At 49.1% G+C, this 23,815-nt stretch overlaps 1 protein-coding gene across 1 annotated transcript; it reads right to left on the bottom strand.

The window, feature by feature from the left end:
- Window positions 1-540: 540 nt before the first annotated feature.
- Cdk5alpha (Cdk5 activator-like protein) lies at window positions 541-6,541 on the bottom strand. The gene has a single exon (XM_077699023.1). It carries the CDS (start codon window positions 5,587-5,589, stop codon window positions 4,453-4,455), a length of 1,137 nt encoding a protein of 378 aa, XP_077555149.1. The 5' UTR covers window positions 5,590-6,541; the 3' UTR covers window positions 541-4,452.
- Window positions 6,542-23,815: the final 17,274 nt, after the last annotated feature.

Genomic DNA, 23,815 nt, shown 5'->3' with positions numbered 1-23,815 from the left:
TGAAAGCAATAAAATCGGCTTCTGAAACAGGAACCGAGGCTAAGGACGTCGTTAATTATTTATAAATAACCTGAATAAATGCGTACTGGAACTAGATACTTTGCAGTCTTTTTGAGGCAAGTCCTTGGTTTGCCCAATAAAATCACCACCTACTGTTTCGTCTTTTCGCCCTGCCTTTTAGAGAATTACGATTTTCTGCTGCTCAGATGGTCTAAACAAATTTCACAAATCGCAATAAAACCCTAAAATACAACGCTTCTGCTTAAAATGACGTATGCCGTATGAGGAGCTAGTCGGAACCCCGCGATCGCGAAGAGCCGAAGACCATGCTGCTTCTACTGACTATTTACAACTGTTTCGTAGTCGTTTCTCAAAGCTTTTGGTTGATTTGCAACTTCATATGCGCTGAACCTGCAACAAGAAGCCCAGCCGCAGTTGAGCTTCCGGAAGGTTCCCACGGTGACCGACTAAAAGAATTCATGCGCTAGACAAGTGGTCTTCTGTGTACGCCGAAGACACAAAGCAAAACTTCCGAGCGAGTGAAAAGTCAGAACAGTCTTTATTTTCCCAGCTGATATATTCTTTGTACAAATGAGCAGCACAAGCTTCCGCACGTCACCCTTGGATGTGTTCTTGTCGGGTGGATGTTTGGGAGAAGTGAGAGAACAACCAAGCCTAGTACATCACCTCCATCGTCCGTGAACACTTCTACTGGGTATTGTAACAGGTGTGATGTTATGCACTGTAATGATGACTATGCAATGACACGTAGCACTCGAGATAAGAGAGATGAACTGTGACATTAGCGCGTCGTGCGGCCGCAACGTAACGTGGATCCGCGTGATCACGGACCATCTCTAGACTCTTCATTAAATTAAGTTTTTCCGTTAAAAATTTAACAAAAAATCTCCTATGCCGAGGGGGCGCTTTCCCGCTCAAAAAGAAAATATGACCAACTGGGTAGCAAACGCAAATTTAATTTGACCACTTGGCATCGTTCGCGTTTGAAACCCCCGTTCATTCACATCGTAAACCAGAGTTCAATCTTTGTTGCAACCTGTAAACGGCACAACAGCAACAAGTTAGAACGCAATATTTTGTAAACATTCAACACGGCGACAAAGTAAAAGTTGAACAAGAAGCCCACCATCAGTAATTTTGCAAGACCTTATTAAGGTAGAGCAACAGACACAAATGCGTCCGAAGTGTTTCGGGAATACGCGTCCAATGAAACGAATGAATCAGAAAAAAAGTTTTGGTATTGGAATGCCTTGAGGGCAGAGAAAGATACTTGGAAGAGGACGAATTAAGGTTTAAAATACATAATTTCTGGCGCACTGACTTCAATCCTGCCCCTAGTTCATCCACCTCCCTCCTCCTTTACGATTCAATGTACCTGAGAACACAGGCTGGCGTTAGGCTCTCCCGTCAGCTATGTCTTCCGATGACACAACAGCCGGGCTTCGCAAATAATGCTCCATGATCAATGTCACCTAAAGCGCGCTTCGCCGCAGAATGATTTCTGTTAAGGCAGAGCCAGCTTTACAAGCACGTGTTGGGAGTCAACGCGAGCACTGAACGAGTTCGCTTTCTTTAAAAACTTGGCAATCTCAGTTCTCATTCTTCATGTAGGTGACTAACTAAATTATTAGTGCATAATTCAAACAACCAAAAAACCACAAACAATAAAGAGAAGAGTTTAACCCAACGTTTTCGTCACGACACCCTACACAAATGCCGATCCCGTTGCTGTTTTCATTAATTTATTCGAGTCTCGCGTTCGCTTATGTCACGCTTCCCCCCAACTCCGCCATCAATCAGTGCTCCCGCTAGAAGCGCTAACAAAAACAAGTCTTCGACATCCCCTTTTTTACTGTACTGAATGAGTGTGACGTCGGAGAAACGGGATAAAACCATATTTACAGAAACAATCCAACGGAAAAATACCGAGCGCCGTTTCCGAGGAGACGCCTCATATAATGGTTTTCTATGAGTAATGCGCGGCAGACTGCCACCGGGATACGCATGCGCAGCCAGCCGTCGCTCGGAGGAGCGCTTGGGGACTCCGCAGGGTCGATATTTCTCCCCGCCCCTCTTTCCAAGGGAAAGGTTGCGAATTTCACGCAAAATGGCCGCCAAGTCGCCACAGCGACGCATCGCCCCTCCTTCGTCGCTGGTTTCTTTTATTTCACTTTTTTTCAAGCGTTTACTTTGGGCCCCGTTAGTGTTGCTACGAAATGAAGTGGACGAAACGATAGCACGCTTTCCTTGTAACAGTCTTATGTACACCTATGAAATAAAAACTAGTATAAGAGTTATTTGTGTTGGCTTATACTCGTCTATATGGCGAGGTCTGGTCGCGTTGCAAAAATAACGGCGCCAGGCAAGTGGGACACTACGCGGCTTTGAAATGGACGTTTTGCTTACTCCACTTATTATCTTCACCTACATCGACAAATAAGTGTTAAAAGAAGAACACTTGTAGTTAAGCAGGTATTACGCACCAGCGAACCTTTTTTGACAGGAGAGTCAGAAATTGAAGAGAGAGAAAGAAAAGTGAGAGCTAGGTTTAGAGAAAACAAGAAAAGAAAACCGTGGTAAAATACTTTTAAAAATGGTCAACGCTGCTAGGGCACTCTTTGACCGCCTTTCCTAGACCCGAAGTTGCGTTCTGTCGAGTCAATTCAAAGTGTGCAAAATGTGTATTATGCGAGTGTCTCGTTTTACAAAAAAAAAAAAAAAGTCACGTATATAATCTACGGATTCTTCAGAGTCGCTCTTCTCTCACTTTTACATTCACGACCCACTAAATCTTTACAGCATTGGCACAGCGCAAAATTATTTGCTTCTATATCCTATATGCTCTATAGATTGTTGTTACTTCTCTCTCCTTCCGCGTTTCGTTCGGATTGGTCTATCTTATCATCCTGGCGCGTACATGAAAGTAGTTCAACAGAAACAATAATCGCAGATTATAGTGCGCGGTCAGTTGAGATTCGAGATTATTCCCGCAACACTTATTTTTTTTCTCTCTGGATCTTTGAATTCACGTTTTTTGTACTGGTCACAGTTCTTTTTCGCAAAACCCGCGCAGGGATCGCTGCGCGTCGAATGAACACGGTTAAAGGAAAGCACGAACAGCGCACGGCAGCATTGAGGGCAGTCAGTTCGATCGACAGGCAAACGTGCCTCAAAAGGCAAACTCCCTATCGGCCAGAACGAAACGCGAGAGGAGAAGTTCAATAATCCCCCCCCCCCCCCCCCCCTTCCTGTCTTCCGCCGTCTAAATATAGGCGTGCTATCGGGCGGGCACGCATTGGATTGCGCACGTAGCATGGCTGCACAGCAAATGCTTAACTCACCTCAGGTCCGAAGTGGTTCCCACACTGTGCATGCACAAAAGCCGAGGGACACCACGAAGAAACCCACATACGTTGGAGGTGAGAAAAAGAAAAAGAAAGATACCATTGCAGCTTTGTCCCTTAACAACGAGTCAGTCATAACAGCGCAGGGTACCATCGTGTTCGGGAGGGGAACATAACTCTTCTGCCGTGTATTCGGGCATTCTGTCCGCACCCACGGGATTGCGAAACCAAGCAACAAAAATATCTCAGTCTTCTTAACACAGTCACTCACGTGGACGCGTGGCGTTTTGAACACACGGAGCATCGCGGTCGGTATCCTTTGTCCCGTTGAACAGGCAGAAAAGGAAGCCGTAGAAGTCGGCGCTCTCGGAAGCTGCCCTTCAGTGACGCTCTTCGAATTCCGCTCTTCCGGGATATTTTTGGCAGTTATGGCGACTCCTCAGTGGGCGCCATTTTGGGTGCACTACCGATTTCTTCACCGTACATCCCGGCGTGCGCTGCAAGTGGCGTTGTACCGCATTTCTTTCTTTAACTAGAACAACAGAAATAGTTGCTGATAACGTTAATTGCACGTGGACCCTTCGCTTGGTATAGCTTTAAAGGAGTGATAAAAAGGCTCAAACCAACTGCACTGAGGGGAGCGTTCTTGCTTCGTATCTGATGACTTCCAGGTCTTGTGCAGACGATTCTTTTGTTCTTCCAAGGGTGCGTACAAAGCCAACTCAAGGGAAACAGCTGCTGTTGTGGACTGCGTGCTTTCAGCTGAACACAATCTTCAAATCAGGACAGCCCACTCGTGCAGAGTGCGAGCGAGCCGCTACAGTTGAAGACAGAAGGGCGACGGAAACAGCAACAGCATCAAGGAAAGAGAACGGTCGACCAACGTCCTCCGTAGGGTGAAGCCGAGAAGCCTCGTCTTCACGCTGCGCACACCGAGAGTACGGCGCTGAGGTGACGACTTGGGCACAGGGACGGGTTGTGGCCTCTCCTCCTGCTCAGGCCGCAGCAGTCCGGAGGAAAGGTTCGTCTTTGGCGTCGTCATGGTCCTAAAGCCGAGCCCCGCATCCGGCGGGGCCGAAGGCGGTCTTCAACAGACGCGAGCCGTGGCCGCCGGCTGAGGGGCGCACGCCTTCAGCTCGCTGAAGACCTCGGTGAAGAATCCTGGCTCGCTGTTGATGCGTAGCATGCTCCCGCTCAGCGTGTCTATGATGACCAGGCAGCGGTCCCAGAACTTGTCGCGATTCTCGTCCACCAGAAATGGCTTGAGCGGGTACGAGATTTCATTGCCCATGTACGCGTACGACAGGTACAGGCACGTGAGGACGACGGCCTGGAGCTCGCGCTCACTGGACACGTCCTCGTCGACGAGCTCGCGCACAAGCATGTAGAGGAAGACCACGTTGGCCGGGTTGATGAAGGCGATGTCCTGCCACCCTTGAAGCAGCAGCGACCGGTCCACGGTGCGCAGCCAGAGAACCGCGTCGCCCGGCTGGAAGTCGCGAAGCCGCTTGCAGCGCTGCCCGAGGAACTCGCCCAGGCAGCGTAGCAGCTCCGACGTGGACGCCTGGATCACTGTCTTGCGCTGAGGACTTCCGCCAGCTGCCGACTGAAGGGCGCCAGCGGGTTTCGGCGGAGCCGGTCTCACCACGGATGGCTTGGGTGGCAGGGGAGGCGGCGCCGGCTTACCGCTGGTTGGCGGGCGCTCTACGAGGGCACGGCCCGATCCGACGATGTCCAAGCCCAGGTTGTAGCACGAGAGCGACTTGTGCACATTCTTGTTCGGGTCCACCGGTTCGAGCGGCTGGCGCGGCGGCGCCGCCGACTTACTCTTCTCGGCCTTTTTCTTGGTGGAGACGTTGAAGTGCTTCCAGCTGAGCGCGTTGATGAACAGCGTGTGCTTCTTGAGGTTGTTGCCGGTGTTGTGGTTGTTCTGCTGCTGGTTCTGGTTGTTGTTGTTGTTGTTATTGTTGTTGTTGTGGTGGTGGTGGTGGCCGTGGTGGTGGCCATGGTGGTAGTGGTGGCCTCCTCCTCCTCCCCCTCCTCCTCCGGGCAGCGGCGGCTGCGTCTGCTGCTGACTGGGCGCCATCCTGTCCTGGTGGTGGCCCATCTTGGCGCTGTGCTGGCTGTTCTTGGCGTTGTTGAGCTGTTCGTAGCTGTAGAGGTTGTACTCGCTGTAGCTCTGCGGCTTGCGGTCTCGGGGCGAGAAGCTGAGCACGGTTCCCATGGCGGGGGCCCGGTTCGGGGCTTCGACGGCGGGGCTGATCTGCGACGGACGGTGCGCGTTCAGCTGGCCACTGTGCCGCGGCGGCGGAAGCCCACGTCCAACATGTCGCCCGCGCGTTCTCTGGGGCCGATCGAAGTGGGGCCGATTCGCTCGAGCTCCGTTGCCCCGGCGACGACGGCAGTGCGCCTGCGCGCGTGGTCCTTCGCTGGCTGGCGGTCGTTGCGCGAAGCAATGGCGTCACCCTCGGCACTGTATCGCAACGCGTGCCCTCCCCCTCGCGCGTCTTCTCACCGAGGCACGCGATCGATGCGGCGGCGTCGAGGGAACCCAGGCGGGGGAACGGGGGAAATAAAGGCAGCGGGCTGGCGTTTCCCTCAGCCTTCAGTCAAGCTACCGTTGCCGCTGCTCCCCCGGCTGGCTCCGTCGCGATGCGGGCTGCGAAAAAGATGCGGATGCTCTTTTCTGCTACTCCTCCTCCTCCTTCTTCCGAGAACTGCTGCAACGTGTACCAAAACATAATGTGAGCCACATCACATTAGGCCCGACAGCGCTGTATCGTACTCTATCCGAGTTGCGCTTTTCGGCTCGTTGATCGTGCGCGGCGCCTGTTATTAATTTTTGAGTGGAAAGGAAAGACCTGAGATCCACGTTTCATCCCTTTTTTCTGTTCTATCTTTCGCGTAAGTCCGCAGTTGTTCACTCCCCCACCCATCTTCACAAAAACCGCATCCGGAAAAAAAAACAACCGCCCTTACCCAACAGAAAGCGAGGCCGCAAAAAAATTGTTACCGCAAGGTAATCTCGCTTGTTTTGATTTATTTGTCTTGAGAAAAACAGGCCGTTTAACGCGCCTCATAACCCGGTAAGGAAAGTGGAAAGCTCAGTAACCCAGCAGCATCCAATTTAATAACGGTGATGAATTGTTACGTGTGGATAAAAACAAGTTCTTCCACGTGGGGACGGCCAGGACAGACACGCCCCGGTCCTCTCCTGCACAAGTGACGTGAGTAACGAATCTCGCCGCTGCTTCCTCCTTTCTTGCCTCAAAAATAAAAAAAAAGGAAGGAGAAGAGTTATTTTTGAGTGCCGCGTTCACAACACTGACGCCGCATTAGGCGTCTGCGGAAAAAAAATTAATTTTGAAGCGGTAATAAAAGAGCAGTTTTTTTTTTTTTACTTTTTTTGTGGCGTGTAAGTAACGGTGTTCCGGCAGCCGCGATTAAGCGGTAGAAATGTTAACGGTCCGGCTCAAAAAAAAAAAAAAAAAAGGCGGGAAAGGGGGGGGGGGGCGACGAAGTTACTTGACGACGAAGAAAACGGAAGGAAGGAAGGAGTGAAGTTAAAGCCAAGGTAATAAAAAGGGTGCGTGCCTTATCTGCTGCTGTGAGACGATGCAAGAACGCGCAAACACACAAGAAAAAGCGCCGCTTTGGCGTTCCACAGGGGAAAAGGTCCGGAAGAGGAGCTTCCACCTCATCGGATCGTGGTGGCAAGATTAGAGAGGGACGCGATTTATTCTGTTTACGTGGTGGTGATCCCGAAATCAAATTAGCTGGCACAGGAGCTTTAGGATGGCTGCTGTGGTATTTTGCATTCAGACACCTGCCTTTTTACGCGCCTTGCTGTCCGGGTCACTCCGCTTTTTTGCATTTATAAATGTTCGCATTTACAGAATCGCACCTCTTGGTAAGTCAGGCGTGTGCTTTTATGTAACTTTTTTATTCCCTCTTCCTTCCTTTTGTTCTGCTCGCAAAATGTTAAAACCGGGAGTTGGTTTTCTCGTACTCAGCGAACGAGTTAATTTTTATTAATTAGAGGCCTAGCGTGCTGGTTTGAAGGATTTTTTTGTCGATATTGGGTTGAGGTAGCGCTAATTTGGCGGTAAAAAAATAGGATAATTTGTTAACCTGTCTCCGCCAGTCTGATGGGACACCTATCTTCACCCTTTCTTTTTCCCATTTGCACCCTTTTCGGAAAAGCGCGCGAACAGTTAAATTTCGCTTAAACTAAGGCTGGGTTACAATGCCCTACTGGGCTGGTTATTAAATACCCCCCCTTCCGGCCTCTTTTTTTTTCCGGCTCTCTTTTTTTTCCCCAAATATCTGGGCGTCTCTCTCTTCGTTGTTTATTTTTTGTTCATTCTTCTAATAAGGATGATTCCCGCTTCGTGTTTGTGTTATTCACGTATGTTTGTGTGTGGTATCGTTGGCCATTCGTAAACCCGCTTCCCACTCCCGACATATATGCTCTCTTCCGAAGCGACCGAAGCCATCATTCCCGTAGAAGACTTGTCTCGAAGTCGAAACGTCGAAATAAACCCTCCGCTGTTGCTGTCACCGAGGTATATATATAATATATATATATATATATATATATATATATATATATATATATATATATATATATATATATATATATATATATATATATATATATATATATATATATATATATATATATATATATATATATATATATATATATATATATATATATATATATATATATATACATATATATATATATACATATATATATATATATACATATATATATATATATATATATATATATATATATATATATATATATATATATATATATATATATATATATATATATATAGTGAAAGAGAAGACTAAAGGGTAACGAACGAGCATGTATGAACGTTTCGGCTTGGGGCAAGCCTTAGTACTCCTGACGAAGGCTTGCCCCAAGCCGAAACGTTAATACATGTTCGGTCGTTACCCTTTAGCCTTCTCTTTTACTGTACATTTTTACCGGCCCCATTGTACTTTATTCATACGCTATATATATATATATATATATATATATATATATATATATATAGCAAATCAGAATGGGAAATGAGGGGCTCATTGAATAAAGACATAAATAAGGGCTGGCAGTAGTCAAGAATGCCTCGGAGTGCAAAGGGGGAAAAATACGGTAGGTCATTGAAACAGATGAAGAATATAAGGGTTGGCAGTGAAGGTCGTGGGTTCGGATCCCACCTGGCTGGCATTTTTTCTCCACTTTCTTTACGTCTTTCAAAATTCTTCATCTGATATATCTTTTTCTCTCTTGTTTACAGGGTTCATGGCGGGGTTTAACAACGCGCCAGGGATCCTTGGTCGTTCCGCTGCGCTAAATTACACTCATTTTATTTCCTCTGCGTTCGGGGAGTATTCGTTCGGTCGGTGTCCCCTTATTTTGTTGTCCCCCGGCGGGAGCGTATTTTCAACGCCGATGAATGAAGAGAGAAAACGGAGCTCGGCAATAACGGTGGTGGCTTTTTGTTTCCTCGAATAAAACGCGGCGCTTCGTGAAATCCCACGTGTACTATCAGCCATTGAAACGTGCAATCAATGCGGGTGGGTTCCCAGAAATATTTGCCGCAGTATGGGATGACTGGGCATATTTGTTCCTCACGCCGACTTTTATTGACGATACGGAGTCAAGAACCGTTCCGCACGCATTCTATACAAGGCAGCAATGAATGTTATTGCGTGCCATCCACGTACCCAGTGAACGTTTTGTAACCGATTGCAAAACATTTACACGTAAGTATTATCTCCACTCGCCTTGGAGTTAGTCAATCCGAGATTGTGTTTGAGAACGGACCAATCCTACCCGGGTAAAAACACAACACATTTATTTTTATGTTGTTGATTCTTGGAAGCGTTAATAACGGTAGTTTGCAATGATTCCAACAGCATTAGCTTATTATATTTCAGTAAATTGATCAAGAAGGAATTTAGCACCAAAATATTACACATCTCGTTGTTTTTGTCACTGTAACCATTCCCACCTCTGGCATTTACCTGTCTTCGAGTTTGTTTGTTTTTAATCAGTAGCGAGATGCGGCGCAAACACTAATAATTTTATAGACCTTAATTGCTTTCCATCATCTTAAGTGATGATCATCTGTACTGTTATCCTGCCCCCAGAAATCTCCCATCTCCCAGCATCTTCATCCGTGCCCGTCACTGGCTCTGTTTACGATTTTAGTCTGCAAGAAATTTTCCACGGGCCTTCGTTGATACTCTTTCAGCATCATCCATCGCTGCAGCAGTTCGCTTTCCTTTCAAATTCCGCTCCTCTTTTTGTCTTCGTCCTGACTGAATGTATACGGCGAGCTGCTTGTGCTACCTCTGCCACAATGGCTAATGTACGTCTTAGGCGTCGGCACCAAAAATACTGCAAGCTCCGAAAGTCGCCTACTCCTCATTGAGAGCGGGGTCGCCCGCAAGCCATTCCCTCTTATGCATGCGGAGTGGGACATGGGACCTGACTCTCAACAGAGCAGAGAACGCTGATAAGTGCTGCCCCACAGAATCATATTAGCACTTTCGCCATTCGATTCCATCTAACCTAGTGTCTAACATTTTTTGACACCCTGATCGTGAATTTTTGTAGTTGGCCAGCCCCGATATTTTTTGGCACTAATCAATGTCCCCAGCAGTCCTACTACTTTTAAGCAGCGCTTCGGATTGTGCTAATTGCCGTGACATTAAGAAAAGAAGACATGGTCTCCGAGACAACGGGATAACCGTGTGTCTACTAAGGGTAGAGAAGATATTTCTTGGCGAAAGCTTGGAAACTTATTCTTCAGCATGCCTAAGAACTTGATGTAACTAGCCTGGAGAAACAGCAACCAATATCTAGCCTAGAGAAGGGGGATATCAAACATCTCAAATTTTACAGGCTCATCAGCCCACCGCTTGCTGAATACAATTTGTTTCCTAAGCTATTTGCTTACCACAAAGCGAATCCACATATTTACAGAGAGCTGGATATAATAAAGGTTACTCAACAATGGACTTCACTTATGCCATCAACTGCTTTACCGACAAATCCGCGAAATGTAATAAACCTCTCCTTACATAAACCTCTGCATAGACCTATGTACAAAAATTGTCTACAGATCTAAAAAAAATATTTTGGTTCGGCGGACTACACCGCAGTAATGGAAGCAATTGAGAGACCAGACAATGGAAAAGACTTACCGTGAGCTCTTGGAGGGCATACACAGGAGATGTACGAGCCCGAGCAAAAAAAAAATTTAAGCGCAAATTACCAATGACGGTAGTGACCGGCGTGTTGCACGTTTCCAAAGTGAGGGCGCCGGTACAACTAAGTCCATCCCAAATTGTGCAATCTTAGGAAGAAAAACACCGATGCCCCCAATACTACTCTCCACCCCCCCCCCTTCCACCATCCAAAAAAAGAATAAAAAAGATCGGGTCGAAAAATGCGGTGCTTATCAGGCGCGTATCAACGCGCTGTCGCGATAGAACGTACTCTCCACCCCGCCCCCTCCACCCGATCTCTAAACACAGCGTGTGCCGGGTGCTCTTACTATCGGTGAGCTTGCAAACAGCAGCGCCACGCGTTGTGATTAGCCTCCATGGCCACCAGTCACTTCGGTTAATATTTATCCCCTGTGGCACGATAAACATTCCTAGAAAAATGGAGATGGGAAGGGGGGGGGGGGGGGTGCTTTTCGTTTCATGCCCAATCGGGAAGGGCGCAGACAAGGGGAGACCATCTCAACAAAAGGGATGTAACTAGCCTTTCAAGGGACACTGAAGTGAATCTGCCTCCAGTGGTTTTTTTCCCCGACAAATCCACCATAAAATTACGTATACTTTCTGGAAATAAAGCAATTCAATTCAATTCAGTTCAATCTGCAAACTTGTGTTTTTGTTTGCATTGCATTGACTGACTTCAATGAACACACTTTTGATGGCTCATCCGGTCGATAAAGCAGTACTTCTTTTTGTAAAGCCTGAAAGAAGAAATAATGCCACGCGACATTTTTGGCGGCCGCAACAACTAACAACAGTGACGCGCATACGAGATGCGATGGGATTGGACGGTGTCTAAGATTCGAATTCAAACCAGTTTCGGTTTTGGTTATGTGAAACTACATGCTTGGCATCCGACGTTATCGTTGGATGGGCATTCTCGTTATCTCAGTAATCAGCATACCACGCTTCTGCCATGTTGTCGGCTGTAAAATGCGTCAGATAAGCCTGCCAGTATGGCTTGGAATCGTAACGAGCCGAGGCGTACGCAGGGGATGCAGGTCCACCGCGTCACCGGAGACGCTCAAATGCGATGCGCTTTTCCCCCATCTTTGGAGCTTGCCTGGCTCGTGCCTGTATTGAGGCGTGTTCGCACCAGGCCCAGGGTCGGCTGATTCAGGACTGTGCCGCAAGCAGTCGGTGCTTATGGCAACGCCACCACAACGAGAACCCGCCAGCGCGTCAGTGTAAGTCGCACGCGTTCTGTGAAACTCGCTCGTGGAGCATGGAACGTTAAAGCGCAAAAATAATGAATTCAGTGAAAAAGATTTTACCCAAACATAAATCAATACAGTTAAAAAAACGAACTAGCGTTATTGGAGACTCGAACTTGGGGATTGAAAAACAATCCAGCTAATGCTCCAGACTACTCGACTTATCTCATAACGATAACTTTGTTGACACATAATTCAGCAGTGGCTATGACAGCGGATGTGTGGGTTACATTTTTTGTGGGTAGTGAAATGACAATGAAACATTAATCCAGCTAGAAAAACACGAAACGAAGAAGGAAGAACAATGACGACAGAAACACAGGCTATACACTACGAAGGATAAAGAACACCTGGGGGACTAATAAGCCGGCGCTAATCTCTCTTGTATATACAATTGAAAAGAGGGATTGATCCAACAAGGGATGCGCTGGCCCGTTGAGTGTTCAAATCTTTGCATGGGCTTAGAAGTTTCCTTGTCGGCGCCTCTCCTCGCTTGTGTTACAGCGCTTCAGTGCATGACTGCCTCGAGCGAGCGTTCTTCGCAGTTCCGGGTCAGAGCCTGCTGTTCTATGTGCGCTAACCATCCATTCCACTTTCCGCAGAAAATGTCGCCATGCCTGCTGTGGGTGGAGGGCGCACTCCACTGCGTCTACCCAACTCTCCAGAGGGAGTGGAGGCCTATGGCGAGGACGGAGTCACGGACGACGGGGTGGTCCGCTTCCACGCATAGAAATTTTAGGCTCAGCCAGGTGACGATACACAGGGTTCGCAAGCAAGATTAGATCTCCTTCCGAGAAATAATTTGCCGTGTTGCAGTCAAGGAAAGCATGTTGGGCAGTCTCATACTTAACACACAGGAGCCATTCTGCTCCACAGGGAAGGCCAATGCCAACGCTGTCGGGCATGGAAATATAAAGTATATATCGTGTAGCCTGTTCACATTTTTATTTAGCTTTAGCATTCCAAACAGCCTATAGATGACCATTTCTTGAATAGCGCTCGTGCAGTAAGCGTCCCACAAATTCACACAAATATCTCATCTCTGGTGACTGCATTCCTCACAGACCTCGAACTGGACCACCGGCGTCTACCGCTCGAGCCTCGACTGCCTCCTTTCCCCATCAACTCCCAGCGGTGGCCTCCCTTGGGGCCGCCCGATGGACCCCGGCTGACCCCGTTCGGGCCACCCCGGGAGCAGGATCTCGATCGTCACCGGCTTTGGTGTCCCACGCCAGCGTGCTTGAGAACCTGCGCAAGGCGGGGTGTGGCCGAAAGACCTACGGCTACATTAAAGACTTTTAGATGCGAAGCATCTCATGCTCGGGGCTGTGTCCCTCCCTCCCTCGTCGTTGTCCGCCATCCGCACCCCCACTGCGCATGCCTGGCCAGGCACGGCTGATGATGATTGTGGCAGGATGCCCCCTAGGGATTGGCCAACCAAAGAATCCATCACGAAATAGCTTCGCGTTCAACCACCGTCGTCATCTTCCGGTAGGGGAACCCTGAGTAGTATGCGAGGCATTCCTCTTCTCCTCTCCGGCATTTCTCCTCTCCTCTCCGAAGCTCCTCTCCTCTCCTGGATTGCGCAACGAATGGCAACACCTGCGGCTCCGCGCGCGATCATGCGAAGCAGCTTAGGGTTAGAGACGCGATAGTAGCCGCTGCATACTCTGGTGGGGGCGCCACTGTAGCTCCGCGGTATAAATGGCGCGCACGCGCGCTCCGCTCCCCTCATTCTCCTCCCGCAACGCCGCGATCGAACTGCAAACTAATGGGAACTTGAGTCGACCCCATGGCTGCTTCGCATACTACTCAGGGTTCCCCTACGGGAAGATGGTGAAATTTTTTAACCAAGAGAACGGCGGCCATCCGAATAGGAGGGCAACGGTTGCAGCCTGTGGAGCTGGGAGACAGGGGTACCCCACAGGGGTCGGTCCTATCGCCTCTGCTCTTCAGCCTGGCCCTCCTGCCCCTGCCCGAACTACTCAATCAGATCGAAGGCGTGGACCACGCGTTCTATGCCGACGATATAACGGTGTGGACGAACCGCGCGGGGTCCGATGCCTGGGCGGAGGAAGTCCTGCAGAGAGCGGCAACGACCGTCCACGAGTACGCCAAGACCTACGGCCTGAGCTGCGATCCACAGAAATCGGAGCTGCTCATGGTACAGCCCGGAAAACCAAAGAAAGAGCCGCCATCGATGGCACCATCACTATCGACGGCATAGAGATCAAGCCAACGCAGCAGATACGTATACTTGGCCTGCTGTTGCGGAGTGACGGCAAGGCGCACGCGGCCGTCAACAAAATCAAGACAACGTCAGAACAGATCATGAGCATGATCCGGAGAGTCACCAACCGGAACAAAGGCATCAAAAAAGAAGACGCACTGCGCCTAATGCAGGCGTTCGCCGTGTCATGCGTAACGTACTCCGCCCCGTACCTCCAGCTTACGAAGGCGAACCGCGAGACGCTGAACACGACGATGAGGAAAGCAGTCAAACTCGCCATGGGCATGCCAATCTACTCGTCCACAAAGAAGCTGCTGGACATCGTTGCCCACAACACGGCGGAAGAGCTGGTGGAAGCACACTTATCCAACCAGAGAATGAGGCTGAGCCGGACAGAGCAAGGCCGGGCCGTCCTACGCAAAATATGATGGCAAATTGAACAGCAACCGACAATGGAGACGCTCCCCGCAACGTGGAGAGACATCATTAAGACCAAGCCCCTCCGCCGGAACATGCAGCCGGGGAGGAACGACGAGAGACGCTCTGCGCGGGCCGAGGCACTGGCTCGACAGCTGTAAGAGGACCCAGAGATTATCTACGGGGACGCCTCGCTTCCCAAGCACGGCACCAGAGCAACGGCAGTCGTCACCACCATCGATAAGCTGGTCACCGGCGCGTCGATACGGACGAAGAATCCAGCCGAAGCAGAAGTGTCCGTGGCCCTCGCACTCGCACAACCGTGGTCACAGACTCCAAGACCGCCTACGCAAACTACCGCAAGGGGAAGATCTTTCCCACGGCGCTACCGATTCTCTCCAAACGCAAATCACAGGGACGCGCCGTCGAGCTCGTGTGGGTCCCGGCTCACTCGCAGGTGGAAGGCAACGCACTCGCCGACTACTGTGCCCGAGAACTGTCAATCCGGGCCGAGACAAGCCAGGGCTACCGCACCCCGTGACGAGTTACAAAGAGATCATCCAAATGTACAGAAGCGGCAGATGTAGGCTTCCCAGTCCGCATCCGCAACTTAGCCGAAGGCAGCAAACGATTGTGCGACGCACGCAAGCGGGGTCGCTTGCGCATCCCGTGGTCTTGAACAAAATGTTCCCAGCAGAGCATGACACTTCATGCCTGTTTTGCAGACGATCCGAAGGCACTCTAGAACACATCCTGGGTGAGTGCACTAAGCTCAAGAACCCCCCCCCCCCCCCACCATTCCTACCCTCCCCCCTCCCCAACCCCAACCCCTAGAGCGATGGGAGACCTTGTTGTCCAGCCCCGACCTACCGACCCAACTCGCGCTGGCGGCTAGGGTCCTGAAGCTGCTGGGCACATATGGAACCTGAGAAGAAGGTTCCACTCCGTCTGGTCCCTGCGTTTACTAAGGGCTCAATAAAAGTTGATTCTCTCTCTCATTCCTCAAGCATCTGTGGTCGGGCTTCTGACCACTGGGGTAATTCATCCAGCGCAAAACGTGCTTCCCGCACTTTGGTTTTACGCTGTACAATAAAAGTTTTGGTTGATTTATTTTCCTTAGTACCTATATTAACGTCGCTGAGTCTTTTCCCACGTTTGATTGGCCTTAAAGTTTTCTATGAGTGTACCAGTCAGTGAAGCATTGCATGTGCGCTTGTGTGGAGCTACTTGGACTTAGAGCTTGATAAAGTCTACAAACTAACAAACTAAAGGCACATACTTCCAGGCACACATCGTGTCGTGGCTTAGTTCCAACTTAGCGAACGAACTGCGATGATCCGCAAGCGGCCGGACGACTAAACGCTGGGCCGTCTGATTTTGTCGGAGAGTTGGAGAGTCGTGCAGTGGCGCAGTCAAGCCAAGCCATCTCAATTGAGCGTCATAACAACGTTATAGGAAATCGGCAGGGAGAATGCAGAGAGGAGGACAGCACTTTCGAATAGATTTTTGTACTGAATGAACTCGCCTAAACGTAGCGAGTGGGGTCAAAAACGTGGCCTAGAGACTCCAGACTACGATTTGCGCTAGTAATCTCGCAATGTTCACAAATCACTCCAGTGTCCCTTTAAAGGAGCCATGAAGAGAAAACACAGGTTTGGTTCATTCAAAAGATTACCTCGTTAGAATCATATTGACACCCCTTTTAACGTAAACTTCCCTCAACTAAGCTACATAATTAGGAAAAAGGGAATGGCCATGCGACCCATTTGCTCATTTCCCGCAACAGAACCTGTGATGTCATACCAGCCAGCTCTGCGATTGGCGGAGGCAGGGAAAAGCAAACGCAATTTAGGCAGAGCTTATAAGCTTGCCGAACGAGCTATTCGCGCTTACATTTAGGGCACATTCTTTTTAAAGCCGTAAGAATGGTGGGACAAACAGTGGAAGTTACGAAAGCACACGTAGACATAGAAGTAACGATGCGTACTGCTGTTGGTACTGCGCGCACTATGCTTGGTTTAGCTGCACAGGTCTGCGGGGCTTTGGGGTTGCCTCAGGCGACACTGGCCGATAGACGCAAGCAACGGTGTCTTACGCGAGCATATTTGTCGAGCGAGCACTCTGTTTCACGAAACGATTATTTCCTCCCTGAACAAAATCAAGCCAGGTTTAAGTACGGTCAAAAACAAACCAAAGGCAGAAAATGGCTTGCCACGGCATGGTGGCGCCCATCTAGGTTCACTAACGGTAAACAAGGCTTCCCAATCGGCTGCAGAGCGGTCGATTCCGTGATGTCATTTCAGACCACGAAAACGCACGATTTAGCCGGAATATCAAAATTTTAACTTAAATTAATTTCTCAGCGAATAGAGCCTCGTTTGCATTCGGACAAGCAGTGGGGGCACTATAAAACACGAAATCTTTCGAATAACACAAACTTGTGCTTGACTTCATGGCTCATTTAAGATACTAATGTCCAAGAATCATCAATGCCACAATTAGCCGCTACAGCCACTCTGCAACAGCGGTGCCGGGCTTAATAACAGACATTACCGCAAATACTTTAAATGCAAGTTAAACAGTTTCAAATCAAAATGCATGAAATAACACGCTTGGTCACGATATCACTACTACGACAGCGACCCGCTGCGGTGGCTAAGGCTATGCGCTTCCGAGCCCAGGGATGCGGGCTCGATTTCCAGCCGCGGCGGCCGCATTTCTGATGGAGGGGAAAAGCAAAAACGCCAGTGTGACTTTATTTCGGCCAAAATTAATCCTGAGCCCTCCACTGTATACGCGGTGCTTCATCGTCCATGTGTAGCTTCGGCGCATTAACCCACCCCCTCCCCTCCCCCATCAAAAAATAATACTAAGACAGCGCTGTACCCTTCCCCCGTATCCATCACAAAAGCAGCTTCGTTGTTCTCCTTTTCGGTTACCCACGGGGGGGCCATTCGCCTCGAGTTGCGATAGGATACGCACCCCCGCTATTGCCTGGCACACATAAGGTTTTAGCCGTACTTGGACATTCAGAACGGCCTCAATTATCGCTCCCACGATCCTCTCGTGGTCACCTGGTCCGCACACCCACCCACAAACCATTCCTATTTCCCTCTTTTCTAACGTGTCGCGAGTTCATACTCCACATTCACCAGAAGTCCGTAGCTATTTTCTGCGACAACTCAGCGTGCCCCAAGGCTCAGCTTTGACCCAATTTCTTCGGATTGGCGCTCGCATCTTTCTTGTGAGTGGTTGGGTGGCGCACGTACACAACGGATTGGAGTGCAACTAACTACGCGCTCCTTTAGCACGGAAAGGGGGCAGCTGAGTGGGATGACTTGTAGCAGCTGAAGTGTGGGTGCGCTCAATATCAAAAGACTAGGCAGTACATGCTTAACTTAGGTGTTAACTGCACCACAATCCTTCAATACTGTTCTGGTCCCGAAGCTTCTCCGTGACTCTATGGGAGAGCTTGATATGCTGCCGACAGTGACCGCTACGTGGCGCAAGCTGTCGTAAGGGGACCGTTGCTTCCGGCGGGCCCGCCGCAGCCACCGCAGCAGTGGCAGCGCCGGCAGCGCGCGGTGTTCCCCGCAAACACGTTTCTGCCGTCAGTGTCACGTGAACTTCCTGGGCCAGCGTACGGTGCACGAGGTCGACGACATGGAACTTGTGATCAACATTGCCTGAAACGTATGACGGGAACCCGCTCCCCATACAGGAGCACAAACGAAAAGGTGTCGCTCTTCTGTCTTCCGACTAGCCCGAACTTCGAGAGATGCCGAAAAGGGTACACCGCTTTTGGAAGTGGGCTGATTTAGCTTTTACTGTACGAATATGCGTGTTTGCGAAGAGCATTTCGATGCTGCCGACACTATCAGAACTGATGAGCAAGCACGTCCGGAACGGGGGCGTCCTCTCGCTGAAGCGAGAGAGAGCGACGCTCAGGACCGGTGAAGCTCCGGGGATTTTTGTAGGCCTTCCGGCGTACCTGATAAAGCCGAAATTTTTTTCCCGGCCATAGTTTCAAAAGCAACCAGCGAAGAGGAAGCGGGAATCGTCACCTGAATGCGCAGGTTGCGAGCCAGAATGTGAACACCGGCTCGGCAGGAGAAGCTATGTGGCGATTATCCTTTGTGCCGGTTTGGTCGCCGCGTCACTTTCTTTTTTTAGTCGTGTGACCATGTGTTATAGCGCCTGGAGGCATTAAGGTGCCTCTGAACAGAACTACAGAATTGCTTTGCAGATGCCTCCTTACGAAGACCCTAATTTCCGACATGTTCTAGGTTTCTTTTCAATTATGAGTGGCCTGGTAAGGGTAGTGTGAGATTGGGTCACTCCCCCTCCAATAATATCACGCATCCTGTGCAACAAGCACTAATCATGTCTGACTGACCTCCGACCCATCTTCCCTTTTGCCCAACTACGGCCTTGTGGCCTACACCATCTCAATAAACGTTATTCAGTTCAACTCAATTTTAAAAGACTTAATACCGAAACGCGCGGGCACGAAAGCGCTCGGCTGCATGACCGCACCAATTGCACATCCGAACTCCCCACTGCGAGGAAGAGATGGGAGCAAACTAACGTGCGTCCTATACAACTGCATATTTCGGTGAGAATTCACTTCACAAGATTGGAATAAACCTTCGTGTTGGACGATTCAGTTGACTTGAATACTTGGTTGCAGCGCGTGAAAGACGAGCCGAACAGAAACCAATGCGACCGCCCTCCTCCTTCTGTTGTATCCCGTTCACGCCCCTCCCCCTATTTGTCGCCGTAAAGGACAGGAAGCTTGCATATCCCATAAGCATAGTGTTCAATGACCAGGCGTAAATATACACGTTCTGGAGTCGGTCTCTCAGTAGCTGCTCGCATCGGTGAGCCAGGAAGCATGGAGAACGATGAGCATCGTCTTCCTTACGTGCGACCTACCACTCCGGGCCTCGTAAGTATGCATGTACTTAGGCCGTGATAGTACCAGAATGCGTTAGCACGAGTTTTGAGAACATTTTAAAGGATCTGAAGTTTATAAGGTTATACTCACTGAAAAGTTTAGCGGGCGACTTCTTCGCTTGGCAACGCTGAAAACCTCCATGACCATGGCCACTGTGCCTGCGCATGCGCTTTGCGCCCGCAGCTCACAGAAAAAGAAAAAAAAAAAAAAAACCAGCGTGCATCGTCTGCCACGTTTCAACCCGATTCTCGGAGGGGGCGTCAACAGATATGTTATTAATTTCACTCCCATTATGTGCCGGCGCTCTACTTGCCCTCGAGCACTTCGCGTATGCTGAGTACAGGAGACGAGAAACCTCGAAGGGAACGGTGAAGCGTGGGGCGAGTGAGCTTGCTGTGACGAGGAGCGAAGTCTACGGCGGTTCCGACCACTTCGGAGTTCGCTGGAATGGAGTGTGGCCGAGAAACGGGTAATGAGGAGCGGAAGCTGGCACTCGACGGCCCACACTAGCAGGGAGGGTGAAAGCCGGGCGACATCCAAATCCAGGGTGGCGGCCCGCATAGACAACAGACCGCCGAAACGAAGTCCCTCCGAGAGCGCCCGATGGCGAACTTATGTGCAGCTTTCCCGCTCATGGCAGTCCTTTAAACAATGATTACTCTGTAGTTATTTAGCAAAATGTAAAACATTTTGTCGCGGCTAATATTGGGGGCGTAAGCTTGCTTTGTGCACAGTTCCAAGTCTTGCACGTAGCGCGGCTACGTTCCAGAGACATGGAAACTATCTCATACAAATGCATGTGGAGCAAGATTTCACAGCGAGTGACACAAAAAAAAAAAATATTCAGAATCCTGGAAAATTATTCTAGAGTTTTCATCTTCACGTTGATTTCTTGCTGAATGCCAAATATCACTTTCCTAATGTGGTTTCGCTAGGTTCCTGAGAGGTCAGAATTTTGAGCGAGAAAGCTGGGTATGACAACGCTACGGGATACCCGCTTGCTCCGTAATCTAATACGCGCGGCGGAACAACGTGAGAGCCGAGGGCGCATTCAGCCGCTGGGAGAAACACTTGTGGCACGTCGCTTAGAGTGAAAGGAACGTTGCTCCACAAGGTAATGCTTTTGATCTTGGTGGGACGGCCGGTTGAGTGTGCCGCCATGATGGTGGCCGCGCGCCCCCGTTGCTAAGGCGACACGCAAGGTTGCCGGCATGCGTGCCACGCCAGTGAATACAATCTATATGCTTGCGCTCCGAAGTAAACAGCTCTCAGGCGCTCAAGCGTCGTCGACGCTGGATCCCGTTTCGGCTTGTTTTACCGAGTGACATTGATGCGTTCAATTGAGTTGAGGGAAAGTTAAGAGGAAGAACAGCGCACACATAATTGCGTCGAAACTTCAGCAGTGGTGGGCATATAATCCCAGCCCTGGCGGTGGCTCGTGGCCCCTTACGAATGGTGGCGTCCCTAGCGGAATCTTTAGTCCCTATAACAACCTCCGGTAGGAGTTTCGGGAACATAAAAGCCATGAATGACTGTAAAGGACTCTGATTGCACTTAGAAGGAGTACGCCTATCTGCGCAGCACGTTCCGTTGAAAGAGTCACACCGTCATGGTACCAATGAGTGCGTTCTTATCAACTACAAATTGATGGCCTGACAACATGGGCATATATTTAGTATGACTGAAAAGGCGGACACACGTGGACAGCAATAACAACGAAGCTTAAATAAATAGCGGCCAGGAGGGGACTGGCCTCCATCACAGTAACATACCATACTGACTGCCCATTGCTTGTCGCAGAGAAAATTGCAGTGGAAGGAGATTTATCATACACATACATACATATATACATAAATGAATACATACATACATACATACATACATGCATACATACATACACATACATGCATACATGCATGCACATACATACATACATGCATGCACATACATACATACATACATACATACATACATACATACATACATACATACATACATACATACATACATACATACATACATACATACATACATACATACATACATACATACATACATAATATTCTGGGTGCTTCATAGAAGGCCAGTTGAGAGATTGCGCTCCTCTCTGTCCTTCCTTGTCTATCTCACTTCACGCAGAGAAATTCACAAAAAAATTATCCTCCACTCAGCTTAGTGCGGGATTCGGGCATCCACCCTCTAGAAGTTTTCTTTTGGATTATGAATATTTCCGAAAGCACGTTGTCGAAAATAAGTTATATAATGATATGCCGAGCCAGAAAGGAGGTATAAGTTTATTCGGAATTGGATAGAAACAAGACATACGACTGAGCTCCTCTTGAGGTTATATGCACGCGTCTGGGCGCGTGATCGACGTTGTCGATGCGAAAGGGCATCCCAAGATTATTCCCATCACGCGTCCGTAAAGCGTACGGCCACAATACGGTCGATGCGGCAGCGAGTCTTCGTATGCGAAAGAAAACGCTTACGCAAACAAAGACACTCGCTTTCAATGGGATTTCTCCGATGCGCTATGTATAGATTGCCACGAGGCATGGTATTCTAAAAACAGCTCACCTTTAGCTCACAGCGTTTACGCTCGTGCCGATAAATATAGCGCATTCAAGGGCTGCGTTGTCTGATCAACGACCTCGTCATCGCCTTCTATTTATTGTTGAGACGACGTTCGCACGTGGCGTAAAAGGGAGCAAATGTTCTTTCACCATTGTCATTTGCTTGCGTTTATTTTTTTTGCGCAAAATACCGGCGTTTGCGTCGGCGTCTGTAATAGCGAAACAGCTCCTCGACGACATGCCCTCGTAGCGTTCCGTAGCACGAGGAACTCCATAGCTCGCTCTGTATGTCAGCAGTAGCAAAAGGTGGCCGTCAACGCCAGTGCAAGGAAGCGGAGGAACGCAGCCGAGCGAGCGAGAAGACACCCAGCAAAATTGACCACCGTGGACAACTCTCCCCAATATATGGCGGAAGGAACGGGAAGCGGTGCAACGTCTACGAGGCAGATCGAAGCCATTCGAAAGCGTACGACGCGAGCGGATAGCGAAGAAAATCGTCATCATCATCATCATCACCAGCCTATCTACGCCCACTGCAGGGCAAAGGCCTCTCCCATTATTCTCCAATTGCCTCGGTCCTGTGCCAACTGTGACCAATTTATCCCCGCAAACTTCTTTATCTCATCTGCCCATCTAACTTTCTGCCGCCCCCTGCAACGCTTGCCTTCTCTAGGGATCCATTCTGTTACCCTTAATGACCAGCGGTTATCTTGCCTTCGCATTACAAGTCCAGCCCACGTCCATTTCTTCTTCTTAATTTCTACTAATATGTCTTTAACACCAGTTTGATCCCTGACCCACTCCGCTCTCTTCCTGTCCCTTAATGTTACACCTATCATTTTCCGCTCCATTGCCCGCTGAGTTGTTCTCAATTTAAGTTGAACCCTCTTAGTGAGCCTCCAAGTTTCTGCCCCGTAGGTGAGTACCGGTAAGATGCAGCTGTCATACACTTTCTTCTTCAGCGACAATGGTAGGCTGCTATTCATTATCTGAGAATGTCTGCCATATGCACCCCACCCCATTCTGATCCTTCTAATTATCTCTGCCTCATGGTTTGGATCTGGGGTCACAACTTGGCCTAAGTAGATAATTCGCTTACCACTTCCACTGCCTCGCCACCTATGTCAAACCGCTGTGCTGTCCCGAGGTTATTGATCATTACTTTAGTTTTCTGCATATTAATTTTCAGTCCCACGGTTCTACTCTGTTCGCCCAGTGCGGAAAGCATGCTTTGCAATTCGTCCCCCGAGTTACTTAGCAAGGCAACGTCATCAGCAAATCTGAGGTTACTGAGGTATTCTCCATTAACCCTTACACCCACCTGTTCCCAATCCAACGTTCTGAATACTTCTTGTAAACATGCTGTGAATAGCATTGGAGAGATTGTGTCTCCTTGTCTGACACCCTTTCTTATAGGTATTTTACTGCTCTCCCTATGGAGGATGATCGTAGCTGTAGACCCATTATAGATATCCTCTAGTATTGTTACATAATGCTCATCTACCCCCTGGTTCCGTAATGCCTGAATGACTGCTAGGGTTTCGACCGAGTCAAATGCTTTCTCATAATCTATGAAGGCTATATATAGGGGTTCAGTATACTCAGCGCACTTCTCTATCACCTGATTGATCGTGTGAATATGGTCCATTGTTGAATAACCTTTACGGAACCCTGCTTGTTCTTTAGGTTGACTGAAATCTAAGGTTGCAGAAATTCGGTTAGCGATTACCTTGGTAAATACCTTG

Source organism: Haemaphysalis longicornis, unplaced genomic scaffold, assembly GCF_048455015.1.
Source record: "Haemaphysalis longicornis isolate Haplotype H1 unplaced genomic scaffold, Haemaphysalis longicornis Haplotype H1 scaffold_2, whole genome shotgun sequence".
Classification (NCBI taxonomy): Eukaryota; Metazoa; Arthropoda; class Arachnida; order Ixodida; family Ixodidae; genus Haemaphysalis; species Haemaphysalis longicornis.
Note: the sequence above shows the minus strand (reverse complement) of the source record. Positions and strands in the feature narration are given on the sequence as shown.

What these genes read in the sequence shown, in the direction of transcription:
- Cdk5alpha (XM_077699023.1), bottom strand. Translation starts at nt 5,589, where the DNA reads ATGGGAACCGTGCTCAGCTTCTCGCCCCGAGACCGCAAGCCGCAGAGC.